The sequence below is a fragment of the Carcharhinus amblyrhynchos genome, chromosome 9, assembly GCF_965287045.1.
Source record: "Carcharhinus amblyrhynchos chromosome 9, sCarAmb.v2.hapA, whole genome shotgun sequence".
In the NCBI taxonomy this organism is placed as follows: domain Eukaryota; kingdom Metazoa; phylum Chordata; class Chondrichthyes; order Carcharhiniformes; family Carcharhinidae; genus Carcharhinus; species Carcharhinus amblyrhynchos.
In genome coordinates, this window is record NC_137332.1 from 50,167,705 (window position 1) to 50,188,355 (window position 20,651).

The 20,651-nt window shown below is 39.9% G+C and overlaps 1 protein-coding gene across 5 annotated transcripts in view; it reads right to left on the reverse strand.

Moving 5' to 3' along the window:
* LOC145347785 (3',5'-cyclic-AMP phosphodiesterase 4B-like) overlaps positions 1–20,651 on the reverse strand; it is a 308,064-nt gene that overhangs the window by 121,108 nt on the left and 166,305 nt on the right. For 4 of the 5 annotated variants that reach the window (XM_080195601.1, XM_080195598.1, XM_080195597.1 and 1 more), the window contains 2 exons: positions 16,891–16,940; positions 6,387–6,476 (listed from right to left, as the gene is read on the reverse strand). In XM_080195601.1, the coding sequence (XP_080051727.1) occupies positions 6,387–6,476; positions 16,891–16,940 (140 nt within the window). The remainder of the gene's footprint in view (positions 1–6,386; positions 6,477–16,890; positions 16,941–20,651) is intronic. The other variant, XM_080195599.1, reaches the window with a different exon arrangement.

The following is a 20,651-nucleotide window of genomic DNA, read 5'->3' on the forward strand; positions in this document are numbered from 1 at the left end:
GTCAGTGGCAGATCACCATTCTATACTACCTACTTATGTTTAAATTCTAAAACACCTGTCTCACCTGACTTTCCTGACTCAGGTCAGGTGAGACTCAAGAAGTGAACCACGTCCATGGCTCCATAGCGAAATTTAAAAGGTGCGGAACAAAGGAGTACACGCCCCTTTGCACAGCATGGTTGGTGAATTTATACGTCCCATTGAAAGGGAAACATTAAGTTTCTAAGATGAGTAAATGGGATGTGGAGGTGGGTGTTCGGACATCAACAGGGGAAGAGGGGAACATCAAGATGAGTTGGACATCTGGGAGGGTGGTGGAGTTCAGAAATCAGGGAATTGGTGGGAAGGTTCACACATCAGGAAGGGGTGGTGGGGGTTTGGATAGTGGGGAGTTGGAGAGTTGAAAATTGGAGCTGGGGGATTCAGACATTGAGTAGGTTGCATTTCTGCAAAATTGCTGGGGAGCCAAGAAGTTACAGACCATTATTTTTAAATGACGGGAAAATGGTTTTACAATAAAAAAAAACATAATTTGCATTACAGCACCCGAGATTGTGTCAAAATGTTGCCATAGTAAATTGTATAATTTATTTCAATAAGCCTACTAATTTGTGGACCAACACAGAAATAAATTGGCCACAAATGTTGTTGAATTGACGTAACAGCAACTATTTCACTAACAACCATCAGGAAGGGAACTTGCCTTGTCTGGCTAACACACAACTCTAGTACCTGCTATTTGGTCAATTGTTAATATCTTTGATGTGGCCTAGTAAACCACTCAGTTATGCAAATAATCAAGAACATCATATACTTAGAGCAATTTGATTGAACAATAAACACAGCCACCCTTGTGCTTTCCCTTCATGGGAACAAATATAAAAGTACTTTTAAAGTCAACAGTCATCTGTTAAGGACAGGAATGATGGTGAATATTAAGCACAGCACGTACATTGCACGTTAGTACAATGTTATTTCACACAAAGCATATTTAACATTTAATGTGCCGAAGAAACAATGGACAATGAAACTAATAATCAATCATTAATCTGTAAAGACACTTCTCATAATATTAGATCATTTCTCAGATAGGAACCATAGCATTAAATTACAGAGATGAGCACAGTGATTGAGCAAACATCTGCTTTCCAATAAAGGAATGAGTCACCCTTATCCAAAATGACGACATTAATTTTAACTGACTGTAAGCACCAAGATTACATATCCTGCTGGTTATATAAACTGTAATCATACATGGAAAATCCCCATTGATACTATAGTACATAAGTGGACCCCTGTTTTTGTATTTGGTAAGCAGGAGCAGCCATATAATGTGATTCATAATTATAATAAGATACTAGAACAGACAAAACCAGGAAATTTCCAGTCTGGTCTCTGAGGAATAACAGCTCAATAATTCTTGACCAACAACTGTTCTATGTTTTGTTTCTGTAACAAATACAGGATAGACCTGTAGACCTGAAGAGTGGCCCAAAATTACAATCTTAGCAGCTGGCAAAATACTAGGTCTTGGCCTTGAAGGCTGAGGAGGAACATCATTGCTGCTTTATTTCTTCAGGGTTTTCTTTGGGCTCTGAAGTCCTCCAATATGCCACAAATCTCACTTCTATAGTTGAAGATTACATAAAACGCTAATGTGGGACTGAGTACAATACTGCACACACAGTGACATAAATGGATACCTAACCCAGAGACCAGATCAATCTAGAGATCGACACAGTTGGGTCAAGTACTAGGATGCGGTTAGCTTCAAACCTGTACCATCTACTGTAAAGATGTACATAGCTATGAGTTGTTAATAAAGACTTGCTCTTAACTTAGCCCAGACTGGAAGCCAACTTCTTGGCATCCAAAGCAAAATTCGTCATAGTGGCAGCCTCAGGATAAAAAATCTCATCCTCAAAACAATGCCAGGAAACAAAGGGGAAAAAAACTTTCTGCACTGAATCTAATTCCCAACTGAAGTTACAATTGCTGAAAAAATTCACCAGAAAATTCCAGATTCACAAGAGCCTGGAATCAGACAAGAAAGGCAGTAGTTTTACTCAAGCAAAAGACTCCATTAAATCCTCCTCAGAAGTCCCGCTTTAGCGAGCAGCATTCAGAGCCTGCGAAGTTGAGATAATTTATTTTATAATTCCAGGTCAGCTAGCCCTGAAAAACCTTTTTTCAAGTTGTTCAGTCTGAAGCTTCATTTGATAGCAATTTGTCACTAAATGCAATTACAAACTCTGAATTTCGGCATATGGTTCCCAAGTCCAGCAAGAGAAAAAAACATGAGTAATTGATTTCACCTGCTCCAGGTACCTTGCAGGTTCAGAAACAGCATACGTCTGTATAATTATGGACATAGTTAATAAAGACTTGCTATTAACATACTCTAGATTGGAAGCTTACTTCATGGAGTTCAAAGTAGGATTGTTCAACTATCAGGTTTCTTTGATTGACCTGGAATTTTAGCATTACATGGTTGAAGTCAGAAGGGAGTGAAGGAGGAGTCCAGGAATGTCCCCTTCTGCCTGCCCTGCACTGCATTAAAAAAGGATCTTCACTGTCCAGGTTGAGGACATTAATGATAATGAGTAACAATGGGATTATTAACAACTGATCTCCATTCTCATGATTGCATGCACCGACATCCTCTTATGCAAACTTTTCAATAGAAGTTACTGAATAGTGATTACAAATGAGTATTTTTGTTTTGCAGCTGAGGAACTTGAAGACCAATTGTAGAGCTTTATTTTTATAATGGTTGAAATCAGTTTTCTCAAGACATGGACTAGAAACTAAATACGAGAGTTCCCAAGTCTTTATAAAATCTTTTAAAAATTGCATTTACGTAGAAATTTATTATGCTGTCACAGAGTCTCAAAGCACTTCATAAAATTAATTATTTTTTCAGGATGCAGTGACTGTTTACAGAAGTAAATACATCAACCCATGTGCACCATAAATAATAGGTTGCATGATCAATTAATCTGTTTATTTTTCGCTGAGGAACAAATGTTATCCAAAAAATCTTAAAATAATGATCTTTAATGTTCATCCAAACAGGCAAATGGGTAATATCCTGGCGTTGACTTTGATATTTGACAACTCTAACAATGCAGAACTCAAGAGTACTGCATTATCTATGTTATGCTTCAGACTGCAGCATGGTATCCAGAAAGCTTAAAAACACAGATGCAGAGATGAGATTGTTAGCATTTTCACAATGGTTAATTAGTTCAGATCTAAATAATCTGATGTCTTTTACTCATTGACCTTTGGGGGAGATATAGGCTGAAATTCTCTAATTTTGCCACCGCTGCCAGCGAGAACAGAATTTAATGCTCAGCCAAACCATCATTCACTGTAATGGAACCGGAAAATCACAGCCGCGGATGAGGTTGGGGAATTCTGACCATAGTTAAACTTTAAGGACATCATAGAGGAAATACTTCACATTTAATGTCTATCTTCCACATTAACATCCCTCTTTTTAACTGCACAATCTTGTCTGTGGTTAGACGAGGGGAGGAAAAAAAAACTGGCAAATTCTGAAATAAGTTTGGAAATATTCAAAACGAAAGTAACTTGTGGTCAAGTTATTTAATATCTATAAACTTCTGGGTGCCTCATCTTTTAAAATAAACTTCTCATCCCTTTGTGCTGCAAACCAGACCTGAAGTTTTGAAATATTAGACAATATAACTGACACGCAAATCCTTGCAACTTGCTATCAGAACTACGTGGCATGAATGGCCAATGAGCTTTCTTAGAAATACAAAACAATATCAACCTATAATCGATTTCTTAATTTTCTACACTTTTATCATTATTAAACCAATTAAACAACAGTATTTGGTTATTTTTGTTTTGATTAAAATGATGGGGCTATGCAGAGTAGATTTTTCCCTAGGTCTTTTGTGTGTTGTGTTGGCATCAAGCACTATTAGGTAGGAACAAGATCCCTGAAAGAAACAGATACAATAAATATTTCATAGTTATGCAGCATCTTTCACAACCTCAGGTCTTTTCAAAGTGCTTCACAATTAAATGCTTAAAACAAAGTGTAGTCATAATACAGGAAGTAAAAGGTTGGATTTAGTGGTTAGTGATAAAGCAATGGTGCTTGCAGATGGTCTCAAAAAATCTGCCCATAGAGATCTCAAAATCCCTGTGATGTGGCTTTCTACTTTCACAGTTTCAAGCTAGAACCTGGCACCAAGTCAAGGGGATCTCCAAGAAGCACCTGCTAGAAGTCACATAGACTATCTGCAGGGGTAAAAACACCTTTTCCATTATTAGAAAGTCCTTCATCACAATGGATGCTAGCATCGTCTAGCAGAGTCTAGCAGACTCAGCTGCATTACTACCTGAGTGATTGATAAACAAATTGGGTGCTTGTTCAGAAGCACCCAAATCACACTCTACTGTGTTCAAATGAACAGCACAAAATAAAAACAAGTCAGAGTGATCAAGTTGTCATATTGCCTGTTGCCTGATTGGCTGCAGCTACCAAGATGCCACAATATCTGCAGGTTTCACATATTTACCTGCAAAATTTTCTCATTGTTTAAATGAGCAGAAAGAAAGGCGAGGATCTGATCCATCTACTGCAAGGCCTACTGAAGCTAATAAAGCAGAGGAATGGTAAGGCAGTGGACAATAACAATAAGATGAGGTCAGAAATTTAGTAACACTGATTTTTCAGCATTTTGGATGGAGTTATGTAGCTGCAAGTACTTTTTTCATTCTTTAGTTGTCCTTATGGGCATGTTGGATTGCTACTTTATGAAGATATTATTCTGGAGTGGCACCCACACTCTTTGCACTCAATTGATGCAGCAATGCCCCCACTTCTAAGTGCTCTGGAACTTCTATTCATTCATGGCACATAGGTCTTGCTGACTGATTTGTTGCTAATCCCTAATTCCCCTTGAGAAATTGGTAGTGAGCCACCTTCCTGAATTACTGCAGTTCATGTGTAGTCAGAATGCCCAATAAGAAGTCTCACGACACTTGGGTAAAGTCCAACAGGTTTATTTGGTATCACCTGATGAAGGAGCAGTGTTCCAAAAGCTCGTGATACTAATTAAACCTATTGGACTTTAACGTAGTATTGTGAGACTTCTAACTGTGCCCCACCTCAGTCAAATGCCAGCATCTCCACATCATAGTAGGAATGCCCACAGTGCTGTTAGGAAGGGAGTTCCAAGATTTTGACCAATGAAAGAATGGCAATTTAGTTCCAAGTCATGATATTGTATGGCTTGAAGGGGAAAGTGAGGGTGATGGTGTTCTCATCCACCTGCTGTCTTTGGTTTGACGTGGTAGAGGTCACAGGTTTGAAAGATGCTGTCAAAGCAGCCTTGGTGAATTACTACAGTGCATCTTGTATGTAGTACACACTGCTGCCATAGTGTGTTGGCGGTGGAGGGAAGAATGTTGAAGGTATGGACGCAGGCTGCTTTGTCCTGGATGGTGTCAAGTTTCCTGAATGTTGTCATTGAGAGATTCCTTTGCCTTCATTTGCAACTGACACAACTCTTTAGCCTTAGCAAGGCTATTAATAGGTTATGATTTCTTTGGAGACTCGCCAAAGTTTTTCACATCATTGTCCCTCTTTTGTGAGACACATCTTTAATTGCCCACAATTTTGAAATTTAACACGATTGCACTCTCTCCTTTTTTTTTTAGATCCATTCACATCTACACCTGACACCGAGCTGTGACCTGAAAATGGACTTCTTCACCCTGCAATGTTGACCTATCGAGAAGGCGCCATGAATACAGCACAGTTTTGTCAAAAAAACACCGATAGACTTTTCAACATTTATAATGCTAACAAGGATGATTTACACATTTCTTACAACCACAATCGAGATAATGATGGGGTGAGGGCTAAACTAAATTGGATTGCGGTTGGGCTGGGTATTAAGACGCTAGAAATCTGAATGCTAAGCCCAACACTCCCACTTCTGGGTTTTAATAGAGACAGGACAGTGAGAAGATCATAAACATGTCTATGAAGCGATGGGTCGGCAACTTAAATATTACAATGAGTCTATGTGCCTCAGATTTAACTGATGTTTTACATTTAACCCTGACTGGTGGAGTTTTCCAGTCCTCAAGAATCCTGGTAATTGATGAATACAGATAGATCGCTTACCTGATGGATCCAATATACGTCTTTTAGCCACTCAATCTATGGTCAGAGAGACCTCCAAAACCCAAACAATCCATTCTCACCCCCTTACTCAGTCTCCAGACCCCAGCCTACATGACGTTGCCTAGCACTGTAGGCCAACCACCTCTTGTTCTGGCTGTCCTGGTGTTCCCTGGATCTGGACACCAATATCTTTCTGCCACCACTGACTCACCTCCAGTCTCCTCAATCTTCCCAGGCTCCTCTGCACTCTCCGACTGCAGCCTGGTGCCGAAGGTCAATCTGGGTGACTGCGTCTGAGAAACTGAGGAAAAATGCCAATCAGGTCCTGTTGTATAATTCCTGACCCCAAATAACCCCCCAGCTTTGTATCCATGTCAGAGTTAATTGATGACAGCTAATTTTTTTTTAATATAGTGAATTTTGAAAGGAAATGCAGCTTTGATAACTGAAAACCAATTAACAAAATAGCAAAATACTGCAGATCTGAATCTGAAACAGAAACAGAAAATGCTGGAAAATTTCAGCAAGGCTGACAGCATCCATGGGAAGAGAATAGAGCAAATGTTTCGAGTCTAGATGACCCTTCATCAAAGCTAACGAAAAGTCATCTAGACTGGAAACATTAGTCTATTCCAACCCCACAGTTGCTGTCAGACATGCTGAGATTTTCCAGCATTTTCTGTTTTTGTTTCGGATTTCAGCATCTGCAGTATTTTGCTTTTAACAATTTTGACAACAGTTGAGCTGAGTAATACAAAAATATTGGAATTCTGGCCAGATTCGAGAAGCACTAGAGAGTTTTGCATGCATGCTCTAACAATCACAATAACAAACATTAGTTTTTTATTGCGCCGAATACAACCATTTACAATCTTAAATCTAGGTGTAATGCAAAACTGAAGACTACGTGTTCCATAATGCTTGCAGATATTTACGCTGAACTGACAATTTTTAAAAAATTCTTTCACAGGAAATGAGCATTTGTTGACTAAACTATCATGTGTTGCCTGTCCCTGATTGCACTTCAGAAGATGATGGTGAGGTGCTTTCTTGAACACTGCAAACCATCTGGTATGGGTACTCCCACAAAGCTGTTAGGGATTTCCAGGATTTTGATCCAACAATACTAAAGGAGTGGTGATACAATTCCAGTCAAGTGGCTTGAAGGGAACTTGCAGTTTGTGATATTTTCTTGTCCTTCGAGATACTAGAGATATTGAAGGTGTTGTTGAAAGAACCTTGGTGAATCAATGCAGTGCATCTTGTAGATGGTAAGCCCGTTAATGTGCATCAGTGGTAGAGGGAATGAATGTCCAAAGTTGTGGATCGTGTGCTGATTAAGGAACTGCTTTATCCTGATTGTTATTGGAGCCGTACTCAGGGCAAGTGGAGAGTCCTCCTAACATGGGCCACGTAGATTGGATAAAGCTGATCTAGTTCAGTTTCTGGTCGATGGTAACCCCCAGGATACTGATACTGGGATCTCAGTGATGGCATTGCCATTTGAATTTAACTCAGTGGCAGGACACAATGGCAAACTGAGATCTTTCCTGGTAGAGAACACAGGACAAATGAAAATGGGATGAGCTGAAGTTGGAGACTTGCTGAATACAAAGACCATGCAGCATGAAGTCCTGTCAGGCTTGTATTCATCAATGTTCTCAATCACTCCACGTGGTGTTTCAGTGGGGAATGGGGGAGACTGTGGTTAGCATTTAGTGTAGCTTGTCAGCAGTAGGTGCACAACATTTCTAACATAGCATAAATCTCAGAGATTTGTTTCCTTTATGAGAACACGTTAGACCCACAGGCTGTTGCAAACAAGAGAAATGTTTTACACATGCCTTATTAATTCTGCAGAGCCCATTCTCATTACAAAATTAATCAACTCAGCTGTCACTGAGATAAAGAGATCTTATATGTAACTTTACAAACACAACAAGAGCTCATTAATAAATCTAATTATGCAGAGCACTGGGTGAGAAAAGTTTGCCACGCTGTTTGCACCAGATGTATAAGCACATAAATGACAATTTCATAATCAACAAAAAGGTTATTTTTTATGAATACTGTTTCAATTTTATAGGTTTCTTCATAAACATATCACTCAATTGCCCAATTATGATCAGGACGCCCTGACATTAAACAGTGTCACTGAGGAAAGCAATGCATTAGACTATCAAAGTGGCAAAATTCGTCGACTTACTAGTTCTGCAGAAACCTGTGCTCTTCCCAAAGCACTAGCAATAATTGCAAGGTTTGAACAAATTGCTGAGAGTTAAGGACTGGAATTGAGTGTTTAAACACAAAAATGCTAAAGTCCTCAGCAAATTTAATTTTTCAATTCTTTTCTTTCTACACCTACATTTAATATCATAGGAATAATGAAACAGAATAACACATTCTGAAATGCAGTATGTTTTCTGGTTATGTATATTTTAACACTGCCTATTGACCTTGTCAATTCAGGGATCTATTGTTTAATGCATAGAGGGACAAATTTGTTCATAAAAGTGCCAAAACACAGACTTGTGTCATTTCCCTGGGGGCAAACAGTGTCACATATGTTGCTACCTGCATGGTATTTCTCATTAATATCATTGAAGAATGCCACGCAAGGAGATGCCTGCCCCGAGGAAGTGACAGTCTGTGTAACAGCGCTCACATAAATGAATTTATCTCCCAATATCTCAAAAGGGAAATATTCCACTGGTGTGAAAATTTCAATTAAAATTATATCAAAACGCTTCCCCATCACTGTGATATAATCACACTGCAATAATGGTCACATCTTTTCTAGTAGAAATACTCCTAATTACTAATATGGAAGCTACGGAAAATGAAATTTTAGAATAAAATGTTCCAGAAACTAAGAATGCCCTGGAAATGCATCAAAGTTCAGCTGCTGTAATGCTACTTTCCCCAACTTACTCAAACTTTTCAATCCTGTTTTCCCAAAAGCCAAATCAGATACCATTTTATTCCACTTAATCTCTGCAAACTTCAATTTGTAGTATTTATCCATTTATTAAAACTAACTAATTTTATATTTCTAGTACATTTTTGTGCTCTTCAGCAAGAAGATCCCCCCTCTGTTCAGAAATGATGCTTTTTTCACCATCCAGTACCAATATTAAAAACTCTTGTTGGTAGGGAGGACCACAGGATGTCAGTGAATGTGTCTCCATTCTGCCTTAACCATAAGCCTTAATCAAATCTAAAAAAGCTTTCTCCTGATATGAAATGAAACTGGTATATCCCAAATAATGTTGCCTTTCTGAAAAAAAAACTGAGCAGGTTTGTGCCAATTTATAGCTATTTTGTCCTGTATAACTCATTCATTGGAACAACATTTTGCGAGACAGACTTTCAACTATCAGCCTGGATTAGACTCAAACCCAGGTTCCACAGTGAAAGAACATTTATGCTATGCTACTGGACCACCCAGTTGGTAGATAGTTTTTTTTTTATTGGCAATAATATTTGTACTGTCTCTATTGTGTGCTGTGTTGCTGGCACATTGGATTTCTTAATTCAACTACACCTTCCGAATTCCCTTTGTTCTTATTGTTGCACTGTTTTTGTAATTTCATTAACAAATCACATTTCAGGCGACTCTCTGACCTACTCTAATTTCCTAAAGACTGACAAAACAGGAAAAATCTGCTAACATTGACTCAGACATGCAGACACAGTGGACAAAACACCGGATATGAAGGGAAATGTTACTTTTCCTCTTTTCCTAATCTAAAAGACCTGAAGTTATGCCAATCATTTTTTTTAGGTGGAAACACACGCCTAAAAGCAATTATCTATGCATTTAATAGCAAAGGTTGCTCTAAATTTCTCCTCTCAGGCATATTGTAAATTAAATTTACGTTTTGCAATTTCCAGATGGCACAAGAACAGACAGAAATTCCTACAGGTAGAAAGTTATTCCTCATGATCAGTTTTTTGGTGTTTCGCCACAAGAACAGGATACAGGAAAGTGCGCCCATCTGTGTTCATAACCAGGAAACACAGGGGAAAAAAAACATACACAGAGCTAGATTTTCCTGTTTTCATGACGTAAAGATGCTGTGATTTAACATTAAATCAACTGCAGCTGACAGGAACAATAACTACCTCAGCTGTGACAATTACTGTAACATGAAACTGTGACAATGACTCAGCTCAAGTAAATACTTCTGACTGGTAGCTTCTTCTACATCCACAGCATGGCAATGATTAACACAGGTGAAGCAACAAGAATGCTCAACATTACAGCTGACAGTTAAGGAACTATTGCTCTCTAGCATTATGGGCATTCCAGACAATGTTGGCCTGCAAGAGCAGATGAAGACACTTTTCAGCAGTATCTTATCCTTTAAAGATGGGTCCTTTTACCCTCTGCTTTCAATTGGCTGGAAAAATAACCTTAATTATAGCCTGTAATGCTCCACCATAGCAGTTCAGGTAGCAGACATGTTGTTTAAAGGTGCCAGTGGTAAGCTCTATAATATTCCTTGTTGCAATATGGCTCTAATTTGAGGCATGCTGTGCACTTTGCATGGGTCTCAGACTAGAATCATGAGTTGTGTGCCATGTACGGATAAACCCGGTCACCCCAGCAGCTAGTCTTTGACTTGCTATGGTGGGTCAAACACAGCTGGCATAGAGAACTGCCACAGAATGAAGGAATTATGACTATTGCAAGGATAACGTGCATTCATCTACATGGCTTGTTGCCTGTGCTCCAGCTATGCACTGGAGAAATGGAGGTTCTTTTGGCTCAACAAAATGGCTGATTCAATATGAGGCACATGGAAGACAATGAGCATGTAGTCAATGGCACCCTGCACCATAGGGCATGTTGCAATCCATGCAAATCCTCTGGATCACTCCATCTGGTTGTTTCTGGGGAGAGGGAATGAAATTAAGTTGTGTCTCTACATGGAGAGATCAGTGAATTCCCTTATGCAGCCGTGCTCTGTAGGCTGCAAGATGTTGCTTATATACCTAACAGTAACCAGGAAGGAGACATTTGCATCAAAGTTGGCAAATAGCCAAGACAGTGAAATAAAGTGAAGACATCTCAAGCATTGATTCTTGCTTAAGGTAAAGACCCTTGGCTGATATAGCCTCCGGCTGAGAAGACTCCTCTCCTCCTCCTTTATCTAGCAGCTTGTAATACTCTGCATTCCCTCTTGTTCATTTACCTAGTCATGTTCAGTCCCAAGAGGAAGACACTACCAGTGTCAAAAATCAACCTGTTTCAGTCTCGCCTTTAAAATCTACAGTCTGATAATTTTCTGTCAACTATCGAAACATCAGACGTCATAGAGAAACTCCAGAAATGCATGCAATTTAAACAGCAGTAAGAAGATATAATGCAGCAGCCAACAGTTAAATACTTCATGATCCAATTAGTTACGCTGATGGGTGGTGTGGAGATAGAGGGGGCCTTCTTGCTACTTAACATCATGCTGAGTTGTGCAAAGCTAGTCTGGGTTGTAGACTGGAACACAGCATTTGAAAATGGCAGCAATGGGGTCATTGCAGCACTGTGCATTACATATGGATTGATATCATAATCCGACTGCTGACGTGCTGCCAGTGTCATTAGGTGCATAGCACTAACACTTTTACTGAGATGGTATTCAATTCACTCTCCATCAGAAGCGAACATGCATCTTGGGATGCCATTTTTGACCATTAGGAAGTGATATTGGGGCAGGGTTTTCACTTTGAGTGCAATCGGGATATAAATTGCACTAGTTTCCAAAGTTCAAGTTTCTACTCAAACTCATTTATAAATTGACAAATGTAAAATTCTTCCATGAAGCAGCACAACCAGCGATGTGATAGAACATAATTATTTCTTTTTCTCTTATTGCACTAAAATATATTCCTTGATTATTTAAGAGTGATAATCTGGTACCAGTTTATTAATAAGAAAATCAGTTTGTCTGAAAGAAATGTGTTTTTATAAAATTGTCTGCTCCACCTTCTGTGAGTAATAACAGAAACTCTAGGTCATTATTCAAAATATTGATGTATTGATGTACAAATTCATTCCTCCTAGCAAGTATGTCAGCATCCAAAAAATCTGTGAACATACTCACCACAACACCTGACTCTGATCCCAATTATATGATCCCAAATATTAGCCAATTCTAACAAATTATTGTCTCAGAGACATTAACTGAGCACTATGCTTAATATTCAAGTGTTTTAAAGTTTTATCTTGTGAATTTCATATTCAGAAATCTGATTTTTTGACAGAATATAACTTTATTGTATTGTCCAGCTAGTCACTGACTATCCATTTTGAAAGTATGAACTTTCGCATCTGCTTATTTCTTTACATTTTACTAGTGATCTGCTTGAATATTTAATAATAAAAGCAAAATTGTAGATGCTGGAAATCTGAAATAAAAACAGAAAATGTATGATAAAGTCAGCAGAACTGGTGGCATCTGTCGAGAGAAACAGAATTAATGTTTTGCCTCAAAACATTTCCAAGTGTTATAACAGTGAAAAAAATAGGGTGAACCGTGCTGGTCTCTCAGGAGCACACTCAAGTCATGTTTTTGGGGAGTGGTGAGTTATGTGCCGGTACTAGGGTGGGGTGGGGGGTGGTGGTGGGGTGGGAGGGTAAACTCACCAGTGAGCCGGCTGAAAGAAGTTCAGGTGCCTTTTTCCTAGGGTACCCCGATCTCTCAGTGCACTCCAAGACTGCCTCTCTCTGCCCCATGGATAGCGAGACCTACCCCCTCTCCCATCGGTGGCATATTCCCCACCCACACCCACCGGGTCTGCGGTATTAGGGCGCCCCCTGATAGGTCCCTCAACATGACACCCGACATGCCCCTCTTTATGATGCACCCCTGCACAACCTCCCATCATAAACCCCACTCAGGACCCAGCTCATGCCCCATGCCCCCATTCAGGCACAACTCTCGTGGTCATGCCCGACTTGCAGTGCCCAACTAGGACTGCCAAGGTGTCCGGTGGGTACTGCCAATGCTCCAGATGGGCACTGCCTAACTATGCCCCCTACCACCCTGGGGCTACGATGGTCTTTGATTCCCCGGCATGGCCACTGTGCCTGGTCTCTACTAGTGGAGACCATTACTGGTTTGTACTAGCTTGACATCTCACCGGAAAGATGGGAAGCATCCAGGAGGGGGAATGCACACGTGTCAAACCCACTAATGACAATGAAATCCAATCTTCCTGGTCGTGAAGCATTTCACACCACTGGCAAGATGCCGTGAACATAGCAAACTGCTTGGTGTGCTAGTTTGCCAGCTCGCAGCGCTGTTCTTCATGTCCATTAACTTGTTTTCTCTCCACAGATGCTGTCAGAACTGCTGAATTTATGAAGTATTTTCTGTTTTTGTTTTGAATATTTAACAAATATTTGGCTTATAAAACTGCAATAATGAAAACTCTAGGCAGCCACCAATGAATAAGACAATAAACTAATTATTTACAAGCAGAAAAACTGTTCACAGAAAACTATTTACAGATGCAACAGCAATCTATACTTCTACTAATGCTCTCAGTCCAGACAAAAACTGTGGATTTAAAGCCTGCGCTCTTCTAGAAGCTGTGGTGCTTCCATCCTATTGGACATGAAGTCATGTAGTTTCCAAGATTTGCTGCAACATACTTCCCCCTTCAGATTCCCAGACATCAATATCCCAGTCCACTGAGGAACTAATTTTTATGTTGAATGCAACAAAGTATCTCTGGTTGGGGTTTCTCCTTGGAGGTCGTTTCGCTTGAGTCAGCCTCTCCAACTGCTTCTCCTGGTACCAGTACATCTTCCGCTGTTATCTCTTTAGCTCCCACAGCAATAGGCTCGGCATTCACAGTAGCCTATTTGGTTCACTCAGCAGTTTGATCAGTACTACTGGCAGGCATGTCTGGGTTGCTGACACTACTGGCTCAGTTGGGGTCTCTTTTTTTCACAAGTGGTCTAAATGTTTCATCAGGATCTTGTCCTGGGCTCTTACCTTGTATGATACTGGCCCAGTCTTTGCTACGATTCCTGAGGCCCAGCTAGGACCACTTCCAAAGTTCCTTATGAAAACTGGGTCATTTACCTCAAATTTTCTCTGCCCTGACGAGTACAGGTCAGGAACGTGGCAGCTCCACCAAAGTATATCTTCATGTTGAACCCACCAACATGCAGTCAAAGAAAATGGTGATAGTTTCCTGAGCAGCACTGGAGAAATCTCCAGATGTGCCAGTGAAAGTTATTGTTCGGATTTTAAGAAAGTCGCTGAGTAGCTCAGTGCAGAGAATGAGATGTCATTCCCCCAGTTAAAAGTCTGACAACACCAGGTTTTGGTCCAACCGATTTATTTGATAATACTCACAAGCTTTCGAGGGGACTGCCTCTTCGTCAGGTGAATGGAGAGTTCTGGCCTCAGACAGAGCATATAAAGCACAGACAGTTTAGAGATTACTGATTAAAATGCGAATCCTTACACCTAACCTGCTGCTCAAGACCTGAAGTGGCTGACAATGTGAGTGGAAGGAGCACTGATCACAGGTTAAAGAGATGTGTATTGTCTCCAGAAAGTACAGTAAGTGAGGTTTTGCAAACCCAGGCAAGTCACGGGGGTTACAGATAGTGCGACATGAACCCAAGATCCCTGTTGAGACCGTCCTCATGTGTGCGGAACTTGGCTATCAGTCTCTGTTCAGCGACTCTGCGCTGTCACGTGTCGTGAAGGCCGCCTTGGAGAATGCTTACCCGAAGGTCAGAGGCTGAATGCCCGTGACCACTGAAGTGTTCGCCAACAGGAAGGGAACAGTCTTGCCTGGTGATTGTCGAGCGATGTTCATTCATCCGTTGTCGTAGCGTCTGCATGGTCTCCCCAATGTACCATGCTTCGGGACATCTATCAGGTAGACAATGTTGGCCGAGTTGCAAGAGTATTTACCATGTACCTGGTGGATGGTATTCTCACGTGTGATGATGGTATCCATGTCGATGATCCGGCATGTCTTGCAGAGGTTGCTGTAGCAGGGTTGTGTGGAATTGTGGTCACTGTTCTCCTGAAGACTGGGTAGTTTGCTGCAAACAATGGTCTGTTTGAGGTTGTGTGGTTGTCTGAAGGCAAGAAGTGGGGGTGTGGGGATAGCCCTGGCGAGATGTTCGTCTTCGTCAATGATATGTTGAAGACTCCGGAGAAGATGTCGTAGCTTCTCCGCTCCGGGGAAGTACTGGGCGACAAAGGGTACTCTGTCCACTGTGTCCCGTGTTTGCCTTCTGAGGAGATCGGTGGTTTTTCACATCATTCCCCCAGTTGCCAGACCTCCTGTCACCACTTTCAGGATTTCTGAGTAGAACTGCAGGCGGATGTTAAATTTACCCACCCATATTTTTATTCAAATTATATATCAATGATGAAAATATGCCATTTGAAATATTTGCTACCATTAATGCTTTAGCAATGCGCAACAGCTTGATATTTGGAATGTTGCAACAGTGGTGATTATCAATACTAAAGCATAAAGGCCCATTCAAAATGTAAAGAACTATTATAACTTTTAAAGGAAAGAAAAAACTGTTCTCTACTAAAATCAGAACTGACAGCTATGCTACTTTTTGTAGAGTTTCACTTTGCCCCTCTTTAACCAAGATGGGTGACAAAGAGCAACTAGAAACTCTTGGTGGCTCGCCACAGTTATCGTAGTTAATTCAACAATGGAATATCTACCAAGATTACGGCAGACTGAGAAGGATGGTCAGAAAGATTGGATTGATTCCTGGTGAGTAAACATGCAGGCAATATGTTGACTTCAAGACCTGAACATCAGATTTTCTTGAGGCAACAACAATACTGACTTTAATAGAAAATGCTGGAGAAAGTCAGCACCTGTGGAGAGAGAATAGAGCCAACTTTGAGTGTGGATGATCCTTTGTCAGGGCTAAAAGCAAAGAAAATCAGACAAAATTTATACTGAGGGTGGGGTGGGGACTGTTATTGGACAAACAAAGTGTAACTGGTGGTGATGAAAGCTGAGAAAGGTGCTAAAAGGTTCCATTAAGTGATTGGAATGTGTGAATGGCAGAACAGAGGTACAGATTGTTAAGGGACTACCTGAGAAATATGACAGTTGCCCTGAAGGGGAAGGGGCGGTGCGGTTTGGAGACAGGATGGAGAGTGAGATTTGAGAAGTGGAAAAATAGAAGAATGAAAAGTGATGAAAATGAAATGGATGAATGAAATGAAAAGAAGTAGTGAAATAAAACAAATGGAAATGGGGTGTAGGTGGGGGAGAGAGTTCATACTCTGAAGTTGTTGAACTTAACATTCAATCTGGAAGGCTGTAAAGTGCCCAATTGGAAGATGAGGTGCTGTTCCTCCAGCCTGTGTCCTGATTCTAGCATCCGTAGTATTTTGCCTTTAATAATATTGACTTTACCTGATATTACTGAGAATGGTATCAAGTAACAGATATATGAAGTAAATGTAACAAGAATTTCAGCAGTTTCAGCTAATTCAGTGGTTAAAACACAGTACAGTAGCAGATAGCACAATATCAAATGGACAGAAAAAGGCTGCATCAGCATGTTATCTAAAAATGGAACTTTAAGGGTGGGTGACACTCCAAGCATTGTGGTCATATTTATGGTCGTATATTTGTATAGGATTAAGAATTATAAATCCTCAATTGAATTTTAAACTGATCTTTAAAAAATAATTTAGTACCTGTGAGGCTGAGTCTGGTAATAGATGGTTGACTTGTTGCTGGAGATCTCCTACAGAGACAGAGAGAAAATGAACTTTCTTTTCAACATACTTTCATACACCAATGCAGTTGAGTAACTTGACAGCACCATAGCCAGATACAGAACACTTTCAAATCATAAGCACGTCAGGAAGTAAAACCAGTTTTGTAATAAAAGTTAACATTTATTTACTTTCAAAATAACTTTATGAACATTTTGCTAATCTTTTTCTTCTGTATTTTTGAAGGTATAGTTCCCAGTACTGGACAACAGAATATTTTTCAATATTATTTATGCAGAGTGTCTACAAAAAGCTTACCCTACAGGTACAATGTGTATTTGGAGAATTAAAGCCCTCAATACACTAACAACAAAATGATTCAACTCTATCTGTAGTAGTATAGCTGTTTTTTTTCCATTTCTTGCAGCCTTGTGATTGAGTGAGATTGCCAAGAAGCTGCTCTGAGCTGCTTGGTAGTACTCAAACTAATTTCACATGTAACCTTATAGCTAGCAAAGAGAGGAACTTTTCATCCTCTTGTGCTTGGAATCAAGGGCTAGGATGCTGATTCCAGGAGAACTGTTCCAGCAGGATAAGACTTCTGTGCTCCCCTCTGACACCATTGCTACCCAAACACCAGTTTACTGGATGGGGTTAACAAACAAATACAGGGTGGACCCCAGTGGAATGCCTGGCACTAAGCATGGCGTCCACTATTGCCCAACAGCAATATCCCAGTGGTGCAGCAACAGAATTACCTCACTAAAAGAGGCAAATAAGGGGTAATAAGCACTTTGAAAATCAATAACTATGGAAGAGTAAGATAATGCAAGGTAATAGGGCCCAGAATGCGAAGGAAACACGTTGTTGCCCTCTCACTCCAACCAGGGATCTTTGAGCTATTACCACTGGTCCTTGGTGACCCCTTCCTCCTCTTTGGAAATGTCAGCAAGCAGCAACAACTGGGTGCACAAGAAAGGCTGAGAAAGGTGCTGCAGGCCCCATGAATTTATTGCTAGTTGTATACAGTGTGTGGGCAAAGTGCAGCCAGCAATGGTCCTGGCAGGGTAGAGGAGAGAAATACAGAGTTCGACAGTGAAGTGGAAGTAGTCCTCATCGCCAAGGTTTCTATCGTTCTCCATGGTGGGATCATGGATCAGAATTCAACACAGATCTCCATGTTGAAAGAGCAATGTGCTAAATACTGCACCAGGCAATGCCCCCAGAAATCTCATTCATTTAGGAACATCACTGAAACCTGGCAAAATCTTTCACAGACGTTTATACACAGGCAATCCTAATTATATACAGTATTTGCAATGCAGCACAAATAAGATGGCTCTTTGTGCTCTTCCTTAAATATATTAAATACACATTTTTATGAGGTAAATTTCAAAACTAAATTTTCTACTTTTGTACTGCAAGAAATGTGAACCACGCCAACCACCATATGCAGATTACTATTATTAATTTAATTGAAACACAAGTCTCTACTCTAAATTTTGTCACAACAAAATATATAAGCATCAAATATTAAATACCTCAAAACATACTGCATAAAAAACTTGATATCAATAAGTGTGTATCAGTATTATGTACTTTTGATACAGATTCCGATAACGGTGTTACTTTCAGAAATGCACGCACACACATCTAGGAGTCCCCCAACTCTAATCAAAGTCTTTAAAATGCTAAAGAGTTTCAATAGGGTAAATAAACTATTTCCTTTGGAGGAAGTTCAGGACAAGAACAAATAATTTTAAATTAGTGCTCAGCCATTTAGGATTCCAATCAGGAAGCACTTTTTCACACGAATGGCAGTGGAAATCTGAAACTCGCTCCTCCAAAAGGCTGCGGATGTTGGATCAAAATTAAATTTTCAGTATTCAAGTCAACAGACTTATACAAGGTAGAAGAATCAAAGAATATGGATCAAAGATGAGTAAATTGAGGTGAAGAATAGGCATAATCTAAAATAAAAGCAAATTTCTGTGGATGCTAGAATCTGAAACAAAAACAGAAAATGCTGGGAAGTTTCAACAGATCTGGCAACATCTATGGTGAGAAAATGAAGTTAACATTTCAAGTTTGGCTGACTCTTCATCAGAGCCCATAATCTGATTGATTACTGGAACAGTTAGAAAGCCTGAAGAGCTTGTTCCTAATTATATGTTCAGCCAATGCATAGAGCACTCATATCCAATTTTTTCAGGGATGGGGGTTAGGAGATGGAGGGGGGAATAAGTGCAAATTAAAATCAACCCTAGTGTTATAAGCCTTGATTTCAACTTAATAAAAATATGGACAGCAGAAAGAAGGTTAATGACAGGCCATCTAAAGTTAAAGACAAATAGGATCAAACAAGTCAGTTTGTGATAGAGGGGAGGGAGAGGTTGAAGGTGAAAAAAAAAGGCCTATATCCTCCTATTTTTCAGAGCATAACTTTAATCACTTGTCTCAGTGTGAAACATTGCAAAATGTGGACCATAATGCTTCAGACAGCAATTAAGGTCCTCCTGCAACTTCAGTAAGAGTCAGCATAAGCAAACCTTGATCCTCTCAGACAACCTGCAGCAGTATCATTCTCTGAACAGCAATCACAGCGGACAGCTGATCTTTGCAGAGTATATAACTCGGGTGATCTTCTGGACTGGTTTAGATTGCCTGAGGAGTCGGATTGAATTTTTCTGAAGAATTATTTTTTTCCCCTTACTGAATTAGGTCTGTATTCTACTGTCTCTCCCAGGAGATGATATAGCTGCGGCAGAAGACAAGGATGTAAGAAGATTCTAATTGTGCTATCCTATCCATTATGGTGTGTGAGCAGGACTGTTGGACCAGCTGGGTTAGTGCGTGTCAAATTAATGTCAGAGCATTTGCAAATAGAGTCAATTTCAATTTTGGCCAGACAGCTTATGACAAATGAATGTCAGGGTAGGCACGGAATAACCAGCAAACTATGGGTGGGGTGATTACTGGAGTTAGTCAATGAACAAAGGACTAAAGCCTCCAAGACCACGGAGGTAATTATATTTTTCAGTTAATTTTGAATAGTTAAACTTTGGAGTGATATGGGCAGCAAATTAAGGCTTGTGGCTGTAATTTAGTTGCTGAGAATTTTACAAGCTATTATCTAGCTGATAGTTCTCTGAAAATGTTTTTATGTATTATTGATATAATTATTTAACAGATGTTATCTACTTGCCTGTCGTCTCATTTTTCTTCAGGGCCGTGGGACATCTTGTTTTCCTCAGTCAATTCAAACCTATTACGATTCTTTCAACTCTATTCCCACATCAAGTGTTTGAAGATAACCTGCTTTCATGTGTCCTGCAGAACCACCTTGAAAATTTGCTGTTATAAGTAAATGTGACCAAACTGACTGTGGTGATTCTTCCTTTTGTATTTTCCCTTTCCCTCCTATTCTTGTTAGAAAGTAGCTGACTGATGCTGAACTCTTACCAAAGATTCCTGACACCAATTCTAGCACCTGTATTACCACCTTGTCTAAGAATATTTTACCCAGCACAGTCTAACACCTGGCTTAGTTCCACACTTAGGTGATCATTAACCAGGATAATAATTTTTAAATCAGGTCACTCCAAATTGGATCTGAACCCAATGCTGTTGAGATTGACACCATCAGTTCTTGTAATTTTTCTACCTATATATTGAAGAACAAACACTGGCAGAGTGTTGAAGTGCCTGATTCTCTCAGTATTGGTGCAGGACAATTATCA